At 44.0% G+C, this 17,405-nt stretch overlaps 1 protein-coding gene across 1 annotated transcript in view; it reads right to left on the bottom strand.

Moving 5' to 3' along the window:
* Positions 1 to 2,810: 2,810 nt before the first annotated feature.
* Positions 2,811 to 17,405, bottom strand: part of PREX1 (phosphatidylinositol-3,4,5-trisphosphate dependent Rac exchange factor 1) — a gene marked incomplete in the record, with an annotated part of 222,925 nt that continues 208,330 nt past the window's right edge. Inside the window, 5 exon segments of the mRNA XM_073607193.1 lie at positions 2,811 to 7,475; positions 9,300 to 9,367; positions 13,079 to 13,181; positions 15,459 to 15,646; positions 16,035 to 16,092. Of these exon segments, the coding sequence (XP_073463294.1) occupies positions 7,433 to 7,475; positions 9,300 to 9,367; positions 13,079 to 13,181; positions 15,459 to 15,646; positions 16,035 to 16,092 (460 nt within the window).

Raw genomic sequence — 17,405 nt, 5'->3', positions numbered from 1 at the left:
GGCATCCCAGTCTTAATCCATAGGGTTCAAAATGGAGTTGGCCTGGCTTTAAACCCTACGGACTAAGACTGGATATCACTAAAGTTCATGTGCGTGTAAAGGCAGGCGTCCCAATACTTCTGGTAATATAGTGTATGTGTCTGGCTAGTGCTGCTTTGTTGTGTTGGGAGAGTGCTCAATTAGTACACACAGCACTGTGATCGCACTGTCACCAACAATTCCCTATCAACTATCAATGATTGGGAGCCAGTAGGACAGGATCCTGATCAGGTGATCACTGTCACAGTCAACCACAGTAATCACATGATCGAGAAGCCCATGTAACGCTTCCACCAGTGTGAACTTTTAAAGGTCGGCTCCTGATGTATGGAGGTGCTGCAATTGGTAAAATTCACCTTCCTACCCTTTCCCATGGCAGGGTCACCGGAAGATTGCCCCACATCCCAGTCTTAGTGCTGACACACAAAATCAATGGAATTAACACCTTCCCGGACAAAATAACAACTGTACACACATTTAGTTCAAAACAGTTTATTCAATAAAACATTCTGAAATGATAAGGACAAAGTAATATGTACACAGTCCACCACAAGTCTGATTCATTCCACCAGGCCTATTCACAAAGGTCCACACTGCTATTCTGACATGTTTTACAGGAAATATAGACAGTATGGTCCACCTGTATGGTGGCCCCGGGCTTTTCCTCAGCTCAGCTCCACCATATTCTCTACTATGGGAAATATAAACCCTCTGGTCTACCTGTATGGTGACCCGGGGCTGTTCCTCAACTCACTGCCACCATATTCTCTACTATGGGAAATGTCCTCAGTTCACATCCACCATATACTCTACTATGAAATGTATGGACAGTCTGGTCTACCTGTATAGTGACCCTTGGTTGTTCCTCAGCTAACTGCCACCATATTCTCTATTATGGGAAATATCCTCAGTTCACATCCCCTCAGTTCTCCTCCGCCATATGGTCTACTATGGGATATATAGACAATCTGGTCGACCTGTATGGGGACCTTGGGCTGTTCCTCAGTTCACATTCACCATATTCTCTACTATGAAATTAATGAACAGTCTGGTCTATCATTATGGAGGTCCTGAGCTGTTTCTCAGTTCTTCTCCACCATATTGTCTACTGCGGGAAATATGGGCAGTCTGGTTTACCTATATGGTGACCACGAGCTGTTCCTCAGTTCACATCCATCATTTTCTCAACCATAGGAAATATGGACAGTCTGGTCTACCTATACAGTGACCCTGGGCTGTCCCTCAGCTAACTGCCACCATATTCTCTATTATGGGAAATATCCTCATTTCACATCCCCTCAGTTCTCCTCTGCCATATTGTCTACTATGGGATATATAGACAGAGGAGAACTGAGGGGATGTGAAATTAGGTTATTTCCCATACTAGAGAATATGGTGGCAGTTAGCTTAGGGACAGCCCAGGGTCACTGTACAGGTAGACCAGACTGTCCATATTTCCTATAGTTGAGAAAATGATGGATGTGAACTGAGGAACAGCTTGTGGTCACCATACAGGTAAACCAGACTGCCCATGTTTCCCACAGTAGACAATATAGTGGAGAAGAACTGAGGAACAGCTCAGGACCACCATACTGATAGACCAGACTGTCCATTAATTTCATAGTAGAGAATATGGTGGATGTGAACCAAGGAACAGCCCAAGGTCCCCATACAGGTCGACCAGATTGTCTATATATCCCATAGTAGACAATATGGCAATCTGGTCGACCTGTATGGGGACCTTGGGCTGTTCCTTGGTTCACATCCACCATATTCTCTACTATGAAATTAATGGACAGTCTGGTCTATCAGTATGGTGGTCCTGAGCTGTTCCTCAGTTCTTCTCCACTATATTGTCTACTGTGGGAAACATGGGCAGTCTGGTTTACCTGTATGGTGACCACAAGCTGTTCCTCAGTTCACATCCATCATTTTCTCAACTATAAGAAATATGGACAGTCTGGTCTACCTGTACAGTGACCCTGGGCTGTTCCTCAGTTCTCCACCATAATCTCACAAGGCTTGATAACATCCACAGTTCAAAATAATTAGATGTCAAGACATGCTGGGACTTATGGTTGGATACTTATTCCCTGCCTAAGACATGCTGTACAGTAAACCTAAGGACGCTGCCAGGGATGCCTGTAATTTGCCCCAAGCTCTGTGCAGATTACTGGAAGGGGCCGAGGCGTGCAGGGACAGGGGGGAACATTCTGGGCATATCTGGTCTGCACACTGTGCATGGCGGCCAGACGGGGCTGCAAGAAATCTATACTTAGTAGAAAATCATGACTGCAGATCAAAATGAAAAAAGGTTGCTTTATTAAAATATAAAAAATAGATTGTTTAGTAGGTATTTAAATAAAGAAACTGGAGTTTTTTTTAAATTTTGAATAGCATGTAGATGGGGTATGGTAAACCAGCAGGCAAGCTGCTTCGTGTGATAAGGTCACTTTTACCATTTTATTGCCATTTTCTTTTCAGCAAGACTGGAGACTCGCCGGTGGCCTTGTACAACCGCTTACCAAACGCCTGCAGTGTGTCATAATGCAAACCGTGTGATCGGGAAGCCCATGTAATGCTTCCACCAGTTTGAACTTTTAAAGGGCTGGTTCCTGATGGTAGGAAGGTGAATTTTACCAATTGTAGCACCTCCATACCTTTCCCATGGCAGAGTCACCGGAAGATTGCCCCACATCCCAATCTTACTGCCGACGCACAAGATCCATGGAATTAACACCTTCCCGGACAAAATAACAACTCTACACACATTTAGTTCAAAACAGTTTATTCAATAAAACATTCTGAAATGATAAGGACAAAGTAATATGTACACAGTCCACCACAAGTCTGATTCATTCCACCAGGCCTATTCACAAAGGTCCACACTGCTATTCTGACATGTTTTACAGGAAATATAGACAGTATGGTCCACCTGTATGGTGGCCCCGGGCTTTTCCTCAGCTAAGCTCCACCATATTCTCTACTATGGGAAATATAAACACTCTGGTCTACCTGTATGGTGACCCGGGGCTGTTCCTCAACTCACTGCCACCATATTCTCTACTATGGGAAATGTCCTCAGTTCACATCCATCATATTCTCTACTATGAAATGTATGGACAGTCTGGTCTACCTGTATAGTGACCCTTGGCTGTTCCTCAGCTAACTGCCACCATATTCTCTATTATGGGAAATATCCTCAGTTCACATCCCCTCAGTTCTCCTCCGTCATATGGTCTACTATGGGATATATAGACAATCTGGTTGACCTGTATCGACCTGTACCTCAGTTCACATTCACCATATTCTCTATTATGAAATTAATGGACAGTCTGGTCTATCGATATGGAGGTCCTGAGCTGTTTCTCAGTTCTTCTCCACCATATTGTCTACTGTGGGAAACATGGGCAGTCTGGTTTACCTGTATGGTGACCACGAGCTGTTCCTCAGTTCACATCCATCATTTTCTCAACCATAGGAAATATGTACAGTCTGGTCTACCTATACAGTGACCCTGGGCTGTTCCTCAGCTAACTGCCACCATATTCTCTATTATGGGAAATATCCTCATTTCACATCCCCTCAGTTCTCCTCTGTCTATATATCCCATAGTAGACAATATGGCAATCTGGTCGACCTGTATGGGGACCTTGGGCTGTTCCTTGGTTCACATCCACCATATTCTCTACTATGAAATTAATGGACAGTCTGGTCTATCAATATGGTGGTCCTGAGCTGTTCCTCAGTTCTTATCCACTATATTGTCTACTGTGGGAAACATGGGCAGTCTGGTTTACCTGTATGGTTACGACAAGCTGTTCCTCAGTTCACATCCACCATTTTCTCAACTATAGGGAATATGGACAGTCTGGTCTACCTGTACAGTGACCCTGGGCTGTTCCTCAGTTCCCCACCATAATCTCACAAGGCTTGATAACATCCACAGTTCAAAATAATTAGATGTCAAGACATGCTGGGACTTAGGCAGAGAATAAGTATCCAGCCATAAGACATGCTGTACAGTAAACCTAAGGACGCTGCCAGGGATGCCTGTAATTTGCCCCAAGCTCTGTGCAGATTACTGGAAGGGGCCGAGGCGTGCAGGGACAGGGGGAACATTCTGGGCATTTCTGGTCTGCACACTGTGCATGGCGGCCAGACGGGGCTGCAAGGAATCTATACTTAGTAGAAAATCATGACTGCAGATCAAAATGAAAAAAGGTTGCTTTATTAAAATATAAAAAATAGATTGTTTAGTAGGTATTTATTTTAATAAAGAAACTGGAGTTTTTTTTTAAATTTTGAATAGCATGTAGATGGGGTATGGTAAACCAGCAGGCAAGCTGCTTCGTGTGATAAGATCACTTTTACCATTTTATTGCCATTTTCTTTTCAGCAAGACTGGAGACTCGCCGGTGGCCTTGTACAACCGCTTACCAAATGCCTGCAGTGTGTCATAATACAAATCGTGTGCCATGACAAGCTGGTGAGCCACGTTTTTACCACTTAGTCACGCCATATGCAAGTGCCCAGCCTATAGGGGGGTCTGGAGATGACAGTTATGAGATATATGAATATTTTAAGGCCATTAGAGCAGCGGTTTGAAAGATCATTATACCCAGACACCACAAAAGTGACCAAGGAACGCAATATAAGCCATGTAACACCCAAAGAAAGGTCTGATATAGCAAGGTGGGGGGACTTTTTCACATGTGTCAGATATATAAGGCCACCAACCACTAAAATTATAAAGAATACCCTGTATGAATAACGAGGAAGAGGGTTGGCTTGGTCATTATCTGGCAATGCTATAAGGCAGTAGCGGAGGTTATCAAGCTTAGAGGCGGTTCACGTAGACCAATGTTCTATACATATATGGTCTGCTGCTCATGGTAAGACAGGTTCTCTGGTCAAGAGTAATGATACATATGATGGCTCTACAGGTCAGGACAGATCAGTAACAAGACCTGTAATAATAGGGACTTCAGTCTGTTCTCATCATATGATGGTTCTAGAGGGCAGGACAGATGAGGCTTATTTAGGTTAGACATTTTCTGCTGATATGTAACACTGATAGGGTTACCTGCCTGATGTCTTCATATCAAGGTTCAGAAGGGCAGGACAGATGACAGGAATCCCTTTGTACGATGGTTTTATAGAGCATGACAGATGCTAGGAATACCTTCATACAATGGTTCTATCACCTGTCCTTCCCTATAGAACCATCGTATGAAGGTATTCCTATATGACAAGACAGATGATAGGGATACCTTCATAGGATGGTTCTAAAGGGCAGGACAGATGATAGGAATCCCTTCATACGATGGTTCTAAAGAGTATGACAGGTGATAGGAATACTTTCATACGATGGTTTTATAGGGCAGGACAGATGCTAGGAATACCTTCATACGATGGTTCTATCACCTGTCCTGCCCTATAGAACCATTGTACAAAGGTATTCCTATCATCTGTCCTGCCCTATAGAACCATTGTACAAAGGTATTCCTATCATCTGTCCTGCCCTATAGAACCATCGTATGAAGGTATTCCTATATGACAAGACAGATGATAGGGATACCTTCATAGGATGGTTCTAAAGGACAGGACAGATGATAGGAATCCCTTTGTCCTGCCCTATAGAACCATCGTACAAAGAGATTCCTATCGTCTGTCCTGCCCTATAGAACCATCGTACAGATGATAGGAATAGCTTCATACGATGGTTCTATAGGGCAGGACAGACTATAGCAATACCTTCATAAGATGGTTCTATAGAGCATGACAGATGATAGGAATACCTTCATAAGATGGTTCTATAGAGCATGACAGATGATAGGAATACCTTCGTACAATGATTCTATAGGGCAGGAAAGATGGTAGGGATACCTTTACTGGACGGTTCTATAGGGCAAGACAGATGATAGAGACACTTTTGTACGATGGTTCTATAGGGCAGGAAAGATGGTAGTGATACCTTCATAGGATGGTTCTATAGAGCATGACAGATGATAGGAATACCTTTGTACAACGATTCTATAGGGCAGGACAGATGATAGGAATTCCTTTGTACAATGATTCTATAGAGCAGGACAGATGAGGTTTATTTAGGTTAGAAAGGTTTCTACCTGCTGATCTGTAACAAGACATTTACTGATTGGGTTTCCTGCCCGATCTCTTCCTTCCCATTAGCTCTATTTTCTTGCTTAGTATATAGCTGTGGTATGACCCCCTCCTTCCCTGAACCCAGCATGGCTAATACCTTCCACGCCAAAAAGTTGAGGGATTTGATACACCAAGAACTATGGCGTTCCTTGAGAACTTCACACATACCACATACAAGAGATCAGAGGCTGGATGATCCTAGGTCAGGCTGTATCAGACAAATGGGTGGAGTGAAGAACACCCACAGATGGTGGCCGGTAATGTGCGTTATTATCTTTCAACAAATCAGTAGAAATACCAAATACAAAGCAATCTAAAGAAGGAGGATCCGCTGAGATCTCTGGGCTTAATTCACCAGAAACCGCAGCGAATGTACAAAACATCTGGGGGGGTTCAGTAACTCCCGCCCGCTCCTACAGCCTGTAAACATAGAATACTGATACTGGCGCAAGTTACCACAAATACAAAATGTCCCAATATTTACATCGACGTTCCAATATCCTACAATTACAACCGCATCGAAAAAAAAAAAAAAAGATTTAAATACAAATATTAGATGAGAGTTATCCGCATCAACTATGAACATCAGTATAACTTATAGAAGCTTGGTCCCAGAGGTTAGAGCAGAGGCTTCTGGGTAAAGGGCATTTCCTGGGCAGAAGAAGAAGAGTCCTTTATACTCCGCAATGCGTATGGCAGGAATAAGACGATGAACTTGTAGCATCTTTAATTATAAAAGTAGAATTCCACTTATAAAACAACAATAAAATCCCAAATAAAAGCAAATAAGAACGTTAAAAACATAACGTAAGGATCCTGGAGTGCAAAATTGGACCGCTGTGTTTGGCGGAGAAGTCGGGCACTCCGCTCCAAGTGTAGAAGTCAGAATACGGACTTGTAATAAATACTTATCTTGCAGAAGGAAAGGTTTTGTGCGCCGGAATATCAGAAGCAACAAAAAGAGTCCAAAGTCTCTCTTTAACCTTGTCGCTCTTCGATTTCCTCCTGGATCCTGTAGATAAACATGGCTCCATCCATACCCTGGGACCTTGGCACAATAGGAGCACCCACAGCTTGTCCATCAGCAGGCACAGAGTGGGGGCAGACCCATGAATCATTGCAGTACTTGTGCTTTAGCAATCCGGAGAGTATAACATCCATCAGAGGGCCTCTGGCGCTACTCCTTCATTTACCCATCGGGGGGGGGACCATCTCTCACCCCGCGCACTCACAGGTCCCCGTCTACTGGCGGTACGCAGAGTCTGAAGATCCTGTGGAAAGAGCGCATTGTGAGGAGCAGAAGAAGCGTGTTTCATGTACACAACACAGATCTAAGATTAGCTTTAATGGAGTATTCCAAAGTGAAGTGCCAATTGTGCAAAGACAATTCTAGCCACAGACATGAAATAGTCCAAGATGGGTCCAAGGAGAATAAAATCCACTTAAAACATGCCATAGACCCTACAGCTCTCTAGAGATGACCTGGAAACCACCACCAGTGTTCTGAAATGAAGACAACAGAGAGCGCACCAATCAGCTTTTCAGCTGCCCAGAGGCAATCCTCCATGTGAAGTCCAGGACAGGAAGCAGCAGTCCTCCATGGCCAGCAGAAGGGCTCACAGCAGAGAGAGAACTCTGAAGTGGATCTTCAAGGAAAGGCGTGAAGGACACACCAGATGGTAACAGTGGCATCCTTGTGGCCCAGTCTAGGCAACACTTTTGGGTAGCAAGGCGATTACTAAGGCAATGCATTTCAGAGTGGAATCCCCAGGCAGGCTTGGCAAAGGGGATTCTACCCGGAATGGGGATTCCACTCTGAAGTGTAAGCCTCCTTGAGGCTTGACAGTGGGTATTTCACCTCAAAACTTATTGCCATAGCCACCTCCTCGCAACCTAGTAGTGTTGCATATATTGAGCTGTGAGAACTATGACCAATGACAGTTACTATGGTAATGATTTTGGAGTGGGATCCCCATTTCACAGTGGAATCCCCATTCGGGGTAGAATCCTCCTTGAGGCTTGACAAAGGGGATTCTACCCTAAATGGGGATTCCACTCTGTCAGACCTCAAGGAGGCTTGAATTTCAGAGCTTTTCACCCCAAAACCTATTGCCATAGCCACTTTCTCGCCACCCAGTAATGTTGCATAAATTGAGCTGTGAGAACTATGGCAATGGCAGTTACTATGGTAATTCATTTTAGAGTGGAATTCCCATTCAGGGTAAAATCCTTTTTGAGGCTTGACAAAGGGGATTCTACCCTAAATGGGGATTCCACTCTGTCACACCTCAAGGAGGCTTGAATTTCAGAGTTTTTCACCCCAAAACCTATTGCCATAGCCACTTTCTCTCCACCCAATAATGTTGTATAAATTGAGCTGTGAAAACGATGGCAATGGCGGTTAATATGGCAATGCATTTCAGAGTGGACTCCCCATTTAAGAGAGGAATCCCTACTGGGGGTAGAATCCCCTTTGTCAAGCCTCATTAAGTCTTGACAAAGGGGATTCTACCCCGGATGGGGATTCCATTCTGGGATGTAAGTCTCCTTGAGGCTTGACAGAGTTTTTCACCCTAAATTGTATCACCAGAGCCACCTTTTCGCTACCCAGGAGTGTTGCATAGATTGAGTTGCGAAGACTCCTCTGTTACCATCTGGTGGATCCAGCGCTCCATTCTACAGAGATCCATAGAAGCTTGACAAAAGACATTCCACCCTAAAAAAGCATCCCAGAGACAATTTCACAAATTGGATCTCCTTGGAAGGGAGCGATGAACCTGTCAGATGGTAACAGTGGCACCCTTGTGGCTCAGTCTAGGCAACACAACAGGGCAGCAAGTGGGGTACCACAGCAACACCTTTCAGGTTGGAATAACTCCTTAAAACTCCAGCTGTACAGACAAGGATTATCATTGGGATAAACCTTTGGTGTATTTTCTTCTCTCCCTGATATTTACAGCTTCTAAACACTCCTCCGTATGGAAAATCATCCACCCATACGTCAGGATTACATCCAATATTTCAGCTTCAATTACCCCCAAAAAAGTATTCTAAAGAAAGGATTGTGAAGGACATCATTGGCTTTCTGGACTTACCTTGGCGGAGATTGCAGTGGGTGATCCCTGACTTTTAAATTCTTAGCTGTGATTTCCACGCGAGGACCCTACAAAACACAAGACGGAGATTCATTTATATGATTAGGTGGATTGTGTACAAAGGCCGTCCTCAGCCTCAGATATCAGAGGTGAGGTCGCCGTGAGATGGAAGTGATCGAAATCTACACTTTGTAATGAATGTTGGTAAGCAAAAAAAATTATTTGGAGGTAAAGATGGAATGCATACCATTGACCTATCTGTTATTGATAGCTGCAGTCTGTAAATATCCAATTATCCCATTAATTTGAGATCTTCCAAAGTAGGAGTCTCAAAACCTTCTAAACAAGGGGCCAGCTTACTGTCCCTCAGACATTAGGGGGGCCAGATTGTGGCCAAATAGAATAAAAAATGCTCTGGTGTCAGTGGGAGTGAATAATGGCTTATCATTGGTTCCAGTAGGAGAAAGAATGTCACACTGGTATTCAAAGGAAGAATAAAGCACCATCATTGGTATCAGTGGGAGGAATAGTGCCCCATCATTGGTATCAGTGGGAGGAATAGTGCCCCATCATTGGTATCAGTGGGAGGAATAGTGCCCCATCATTGGTATCAGTGGGAGGAATAGTGCCCCATCATTGGTATCAGTGGGAGGAAAAGGGTTCTATGATTGGTGTCAGTGGGAGAATCAGTGCCCCAACATTGGTGTTAGTGGATGGAGTATTGCTCCAAGTACCTGATAAAAGGCGTGCAAAGGGTCACATCCGGCCCGCAGGCCAGATTTTGGAGACCACTGTTCTAAAGCATGAATAGGCACCCTCAGCAATCCAACTGTTGTGGAGCTACAAGTCTCATGAGGGATTGCAAGCCTCTTCACAGCCACAGGCATGACTCCTAAATGCATGATAGGATGTGTTGTTTCTCGTCAAATTTGTTTGTTATTATTTTTTTTTTAAATATAACAAAGATTGACAGATTGAGTACATACAAGGATGGTGGTACAATATTCAAATGTCAATAAAGCTAAACATATCGATTTATGAACAGGATGAGTACATAACAATGTAAATGTAACGAGTAGAGCAGCGAATAAACCAATAAAGTATTACATCGAAAGCATTAGAAAATTCCATCAGAAGGAAAAAGTAAGCTAGTGACTATTGGTTCATTTTGCAAGAACAGTAATAAGGAGATCAATCTAATAGGTATATATTTAAAAAAAAGGGATAATGTGTGTGACGGGAGTCACTTTGGGTGGGGGGCCCATGGAACCCGGAATCCCTTGGAGAGGTTGGAAAACCCTTGTTTCAGCTCCCCATGCACCTCCAATGTTTAAGTCACTCTGTGTCTATTAGGGGCCCAGGATGACTGAGAAAATGATGGAACATTGTAAGAGTTTGGTAGACTGTTGCCATGTCATCTACAATCCGTGATTAATCAAGACATTTCTTAGATATGGATTTCATGGTCTTCAATGTAGGAGCCGGTCCGTCTGCTACTGGGGGCTCCTGCTATTGTGTGAAGGTGTTCTGTGTTTATACTTATGATAATGTTTATTGTGTCTTCTGAGCTAGAAGACACAATACACATCCTAGGTGACCTCTGAATCACCTAAGCTGGTTAAATGACTAGTTAATTAGCTCACGTTAATTTATGTTTCTGGTTACAGTTTGTATTGTTAGGGCAATATGCTCAGGAGGGGGAACCTCCTTCTCAAGCGTATAAAAGCCTGTATTCTTGTTCAAATAAACAGTTCCAGCTTTGCCGCTAAACGAGTCCTGCCTAGTTCTTGGTTGTAATATGTGGCTATAATATCTAATATCTATACTCAGCCTGGAGGAAGTGGTATATGACAGGAAGCACTCAAGCGGAGAGTGGGACGTTCTGTTACAAAGTGTATATAAGCACCACACAATATTAAAAGAAAGGTAGAAAACAAAAAATAGGAATAGACAGAGAGAAGAGGGTAGAAAAAGGGGGGAAGGGAATGGGGGGGGGGGCGCAAGTGGTGATGCGTAATTAATTATAGTCAAGGCAATTAGAGAAAAATTACCAAGGCAACAATATTGTGTCATCAAAGTCTGGAGGTAAACAATGCTTAACCCAAGGAAGCCAGAGTTTCTTAAACTGACCGATTCGATCTCTTTCGATTGCTTCCATTTTAGCATGAATAAGAGCTTTATTAGTTCTGTGTATGGTTTCAGCTAGAATTAGCTCACAATGGTTTTAGGTTTAATTGGGGCTGTAGCAGGATTGGGCTGTATAGGTGTATCAAAGATATGGGAGGACAATTCAAAAAATGCCTTCCAGAATTTTCGGGCAATTGGGTAATCCTGGATTGGTAGTTTCTGGTACAATGTTCCCATCAGGTTTTAGGTTTAATAGGGCTGTATCAGGATTCGGCTGTATAGGTGTTTCAAAGATTTTGGAGGCCAAGTCAAAAACTGCCTTCCAGAATTTTCAGGCAATTTGGTAATCCTGGATTCGTAGTTTCTGGTACAATGTTCTTATTGATATGCAAAAGAAAACCAGGCGTTAAAATTCCCACGCAGGGGATATAAACAGGGTCATAATGCAGAGTTTCATGTAAGAACATAAATGAAAATGTGTTACAGGATTTAAACTATAAACCAACAGCGACCCTCAGGCCTAGGCCAAGGGCCAACATGAGATGCCTGAGCCTGCAGACTCAGGGGCTGGGGGTGGGCTGGGGTGGACAGGGGAGTGCACCTGTCTGTGAAAACAATGTGAACAAGACCAAACTAAGCACAGGACAAAGAAATGGGAAAAACAAAGCGACGGGAAGGAGGCCCAGGAATAGAAGAAAGGGGTAGGAAAAGAGACGAAGAGGAGGTAGACAAAGGAAGCTCCCCCAGGCTGGGGATGGGGTCAAGGCTGTGTTAGTTTGAAAGGCCCAGACTGGTGGGGTGAAGAGTTGGAAACACTGGAAGTGATGTCACTGGCTCCTCCCGGCGCAATGCGTCACATCTCATGTGACTTTTCCCTTGAGAAAGTCACGTGACCTGTGACTCAATGCATCGGGAGGAGACAGTGACGTCACTTCCGGTGTTGCAGTATACCAGACGTGCAGTGAGGAGGTGAGCTGCTTGCACTACTGATCGTTTAATCAGCGTTTTTTTGACCAAACAAAATGTAAGTGAATATTCTATATTAATTAGGAATCTGTGAATATGCAGCAATCTTGCGCAATGGTGCCTTTCTATTTTCGTTGAGAGTGAATTTTTTTAGGTTCAATCATCCTTGGAGAAAACACAATATCTGAATCATGGGAAAACATATAAGCTCATCGTAGCGAGGATCCCCTTCTTTGAAAAGTGATATCTGACTCAGGGGTTATATTATTCCATTTTTTTAAGGTGATGGTGGTGGTAATTCGTTGGAATTTCCCTTTACTTTTTATCATCACTGTGTGTGTACACATTTTTACCTCTATCCACAGAGGAAGGAGTAATAATATTTTACGAATTTTGATTATTCTGTACACTTACGGATTATTGGTGTTTACATTATTGTGCACCGTGTATCGTTATTTATAGGTTGGGATTAAGCGCGCTATTACTAACGTAGCATGAAAACATTAATTCTACAATTCACAACTTACTTATTAAAACTGAATTAATCTAGGGTAGTACATTGCCCTTCGCTGTGCCGTAGAAATGACCTCGTCTATTATCCTCCTTCATGATACCCCAGACTTGGTGCAATGAGCACAGTTACCTCATTCAAACAAATTAGAACTTTATCAAGCTGTGGCACTCACTTGTTTCCTCATGATGTCCATCGCCTGCATGATGCACTTGGGGAGGAGTCCGTGACTGCGGGCCAAGATGGCGGCTTGCTCCAGCGATATGCACAATGTGCTCCTGGGCAGAACAGAAATACATTAACAAATTGTCCCCACTCAACATAATACAAAAGGAGACGTTGAAGGAGGTCCGCTTCTAGCACATAGGACTGTCATTTCTTAGGACCCAGTGTGAGTGCAGAGCTCACAGTCTTATAATGTCCCTCTTGTCCATATAGACGGGAAGGATCAGCTGTTATATATAGGATTTTTTTTAAAACATTTGACTGCAAAACTAGAAACACGCTTTAAGAATGCGACAATAGTAAGCAATCTAACGGTACAAGTATCAATATAAGTTCTTTTATAATGTTTCAGAAGATTTGGGTACCAAAATATTATCTGGTTTTGAAAGAATTGCTATGTTTAGTCTCGAAGCATAGCCTCTTCTTTGTAACTTTATTATTATTTTTATTTTATTTTCTGTTTGATTATACCATTTTATAATTTCTTGAAAAACAATAAAAACTATATACAGTATCTCACAAAAGTGAGTACACCCCTCACATTTTTGTAAATATTTTTATTATATCTTTTCATGTGACAACACTAAAGAAATGACACTTTGCTACAATGTAAAGTAGTGAGTGTACAGCTTGTATAACAGTGTAAATTTGCTGCCCCCTCAAAATAACTCAACACACAGCCATTAATGTCTAAACCGCTGGCAACAAAAGTCAGTACACCCCTAAGTGAAAATGTCCAAATTGGGCCCAAAGTGTCAATATTTTGTGTGACCACCATTATTTTCCAGCACTGCCTTAACCCTCTTGGGCATGGAGGTCACCAGAGCTTCACAGGTTGTCACTGGAGTCCTCTTCCCCTCCTCCATGACGACATCACGGAGCTGGTGAATGTTAGAGACCTTGCGCTCCTCCACCTTCCATTTGAGGATGTCCCACAGATGTTCAATAGGGTTTTGGTCTGGAGACATGCTTCGCTAGTCCATCGCCTTTACCCTCAGCGCCTTTAGCAAGGCAGTGGTGGTCTTGGAGGTGTGTTTGGGGTGGTTATCATGTTGGAATACTGCCCTCTTGCCCAGTCTCTGAAGGGAGGGGATCATGCTCTGCTTCAGTATGTCACAGTACATGTTGGCATTCATGGTTCCCTCAATGATCTGTAGCCCCCCAGTGCCGGCAGCACTCATGCAGCCCCAGACCATGACACTCCCACCACCATGCCTGACTGTAGACAAGACACACTTGTCTTTGTCCTCCTCACCTGGTTGCCGCCACACACGCTTGTCACCATCTGAACCAAATAAGTTTATCTTGGTCTCATCAGACCACAGGACATGGTTCCAGTACTCCATGTCCTTAGTCTGCTTGTCTTCAGCAAACTGTTTGTGGGCTTTCTTGTGCATCATCTTTAGAAGAGGCTTCCTTCTGGGATGACAGCCATGCAGACCAATTTGATGCAGTGTGCGGCGTATGGTCTGAGCACTGACAGGCTGACCCCCCACCCCTACAACCTCTGCAGCAATGCTGGCAGCATTCATACGTCTATTTCCCAAAGACAACCTCTGGATATGACGCTGAGCACGTGACCTCAACTTCTTTGGTGGACCATGGCGAGGCCTGTTCTGAGTGGAACCTGTCCTGTTATACTGCTGTATGGTCTTGGCCACTGTGCTGCAGCTCAGTTTCGGGGTCTTGGCAATCTTCTTATAGCCTAGGCCATCTTTATGTAGAGCAACAATTCTTTTTTTCAGATCCTCAGAGAGTTCTTTGCCATGAGGGGCCATGTTGAACTTCCAGTGACCAGTATGAGAGAGTGAGAGCGATAACACCAAATTTAACACACCTGCTCCCCATTCACACCTGACACCTTGTAACACTAACGAGTCACATGACACCGGGGAGGGAAAATGGCTAATTGGGCCCAATTTGGACATTTTCACTTAGGGGTGTACTGACTTTTGTTGCCAGCGGTTTAGACATTAATGGCTGTGTGTTGAGTTATTTTAAATTTACACTGTTATACAAGCTGTACACTCACTACTTTACATTGTTGCAAAGTGTCATTTCTTCAGTGTTGTCCCATGAAAAGATAGAAGAAAATATTTACAAAAATGTGCGGGGCGTACTCACTTTTGTGAGATACTGTATATATATATAAAAAATAAATGCGATGATACCCAACTACACAATGCGGTGTGGTCGTGCACTCTGTCTAGATGTCATTGTGCGGTAACCAATGTAACCAAGCACCTTCCCTCTGTACTATTAACACAGAACAGCATGCTGTACAGAGACCCCATGGTGAAAGCACCCGGGCTGTTATTGCGGCCACTTACCTTTGCATCCCGGTGCCGCACATGACGATCTGGCAGGCTCCCAGGCGGTAACAGAGCTCAGAGGAGATGGGTAACAAGCCGGTCCCCAGTGTGTTATTCTTACTGTAATCTGACTGGGGATGTTTGGGGGTAACAAAGGATTTCATGAGCCTGCACAGCTCATCCAGGGCGTTCATTGGACGGATCAGCTGAGAAAACACAACAGTGTAAGATCACTCAATAGCCCAGAGAGCCCCGAACTGTCATTAAAAATTACAGAATAAAATATTCACTTTTGAATTACTGTAACACTTGTTTTAAAATTGTAACTAAGTAAAACAAAACTGAAACAAAGAAATTGTTGTCTTCATGAAAATAGTTCTATGTATGGGTTCCATATCATAAGTAATGATGAAGTTATTGCTGAAAGGTTGTCCGTGAAATGCTAATATCCGGGAATATACCAAAAAATGACAGAACTCCTGCATTTCACACATGTGCGGACATAAAGACAGGTGGGGTTATTAGTCATAGAAGGAAAGCAAATGATGTCATCTTGACAGGATTAATACAAGTTTACAACATGAAAATCCTTACCTGATCGATCTTTATAGCCGTTGTGTTGGAGTCTGCTGACCTTTCCAGGTAAAAGGCCCTGAGAGCAAAACAAACAAGAAATGTTAGATCATAAATTGTTAAAAAAAAAACAAGAAACAGTATTATCTACGCCCCCCAACATCACCCACCACACATCTCCATATCACCCCAACCTCACCCAGCACACATCTCCATATCAACCCCAACCTCACCCAGCACACATCTCCATATCATCCCCAACCTCACCCAGCCCATAGCTCCATATCACCCCCAACCTCACCCAGTAAACATCTCCATATCACCCCAACCTCACCCAGCACACATCTCCATATCAACCCCAACCTCACCCAGCACACATCTCCATATCAACCCCAACCTCACCCAGCACACATCTCCATATCAACCCCAACCTCACCCAGAACACATCTCCATATCACCCCCAACCTCACCCAGTACACATCTCCATATCATCCCCAACCTCACCCAGCCCACAGCTCCATATCACCCCCAACCACACCCAGCACACATCTCCATATCACCCCCAACCTCACCCAGAACACATCTCCATATCACCCCCAACCTCACCCAGTACACATCTCCATATCATCCCCAACCTCACTCAGCACACATCTCCTTATCACCCCCAACCTCACCCAGAACACATCTCCATATCACCCCCAACCTCACCCAGCACACATCTCCATATCATCCCCAACCTCACCCAGCCCATAGCTCCATATCATCCCCAACTTCACCCAGTACACATCTCCATATCATCCCCAACCTCACCCAGCACACATCTTGTTATAAACCCCAACCTCACCCAGCACACATCTCCATATCACCCCCAACCTCACCCAGCACACATCTCCATATCACCCCCAACCTCACCCAGCACACATCTCCATATCACCCCCAACCTCACCCAGTACACATCTCCATATCACCCCCGACCTCACCCAGTACACATCTCCATATCACCCCAACCTCACCCAGCACACATCACCATATCATCCCCAACCTCACCCAGCACACATCTCCATATCACCCCCAACCTCACCCAGCACACATCTCCATATCACCCCCAACCTCACCCAGCACACATCTCCATATCACCCCCAACCTCACCCAGCACACATCACCATATCACCCCCGACCTCACCCAGTACACATCTCCATATCACCCCCAACCTCACCCAGTACACATCTCCATATCATCCCCAACCTCACTCAGCACACATCTCCTTATCACCCCCAACCTCACCCAGAACACATCTCCATATCACCCCCAACCTCACCCAGCACACATCTCCATATCATCCCCAACCTCACCCAGCCCATAGCTCCATATCATCCCCAACTTCACCCAGT

This window comes from Aquarana catesbeiana, linkage group LG12, assembly GCF_042186555.1.
Source record: "Aquarana catesbeiana isolate 2022-GZ linkage group LG12, ASM4218655v1, whole genome shotgun sequence".
Taxonomy (NCBI): domain Eukaryota; kingdom Metazoa; phylum Chordata; class Amphibia; order Anura; family Ranidae; genus Aquarana; species Aquarana catesbeiana.
This window is presented reverse-complemented; position numbering and strand designations above follow the sequence as displayed.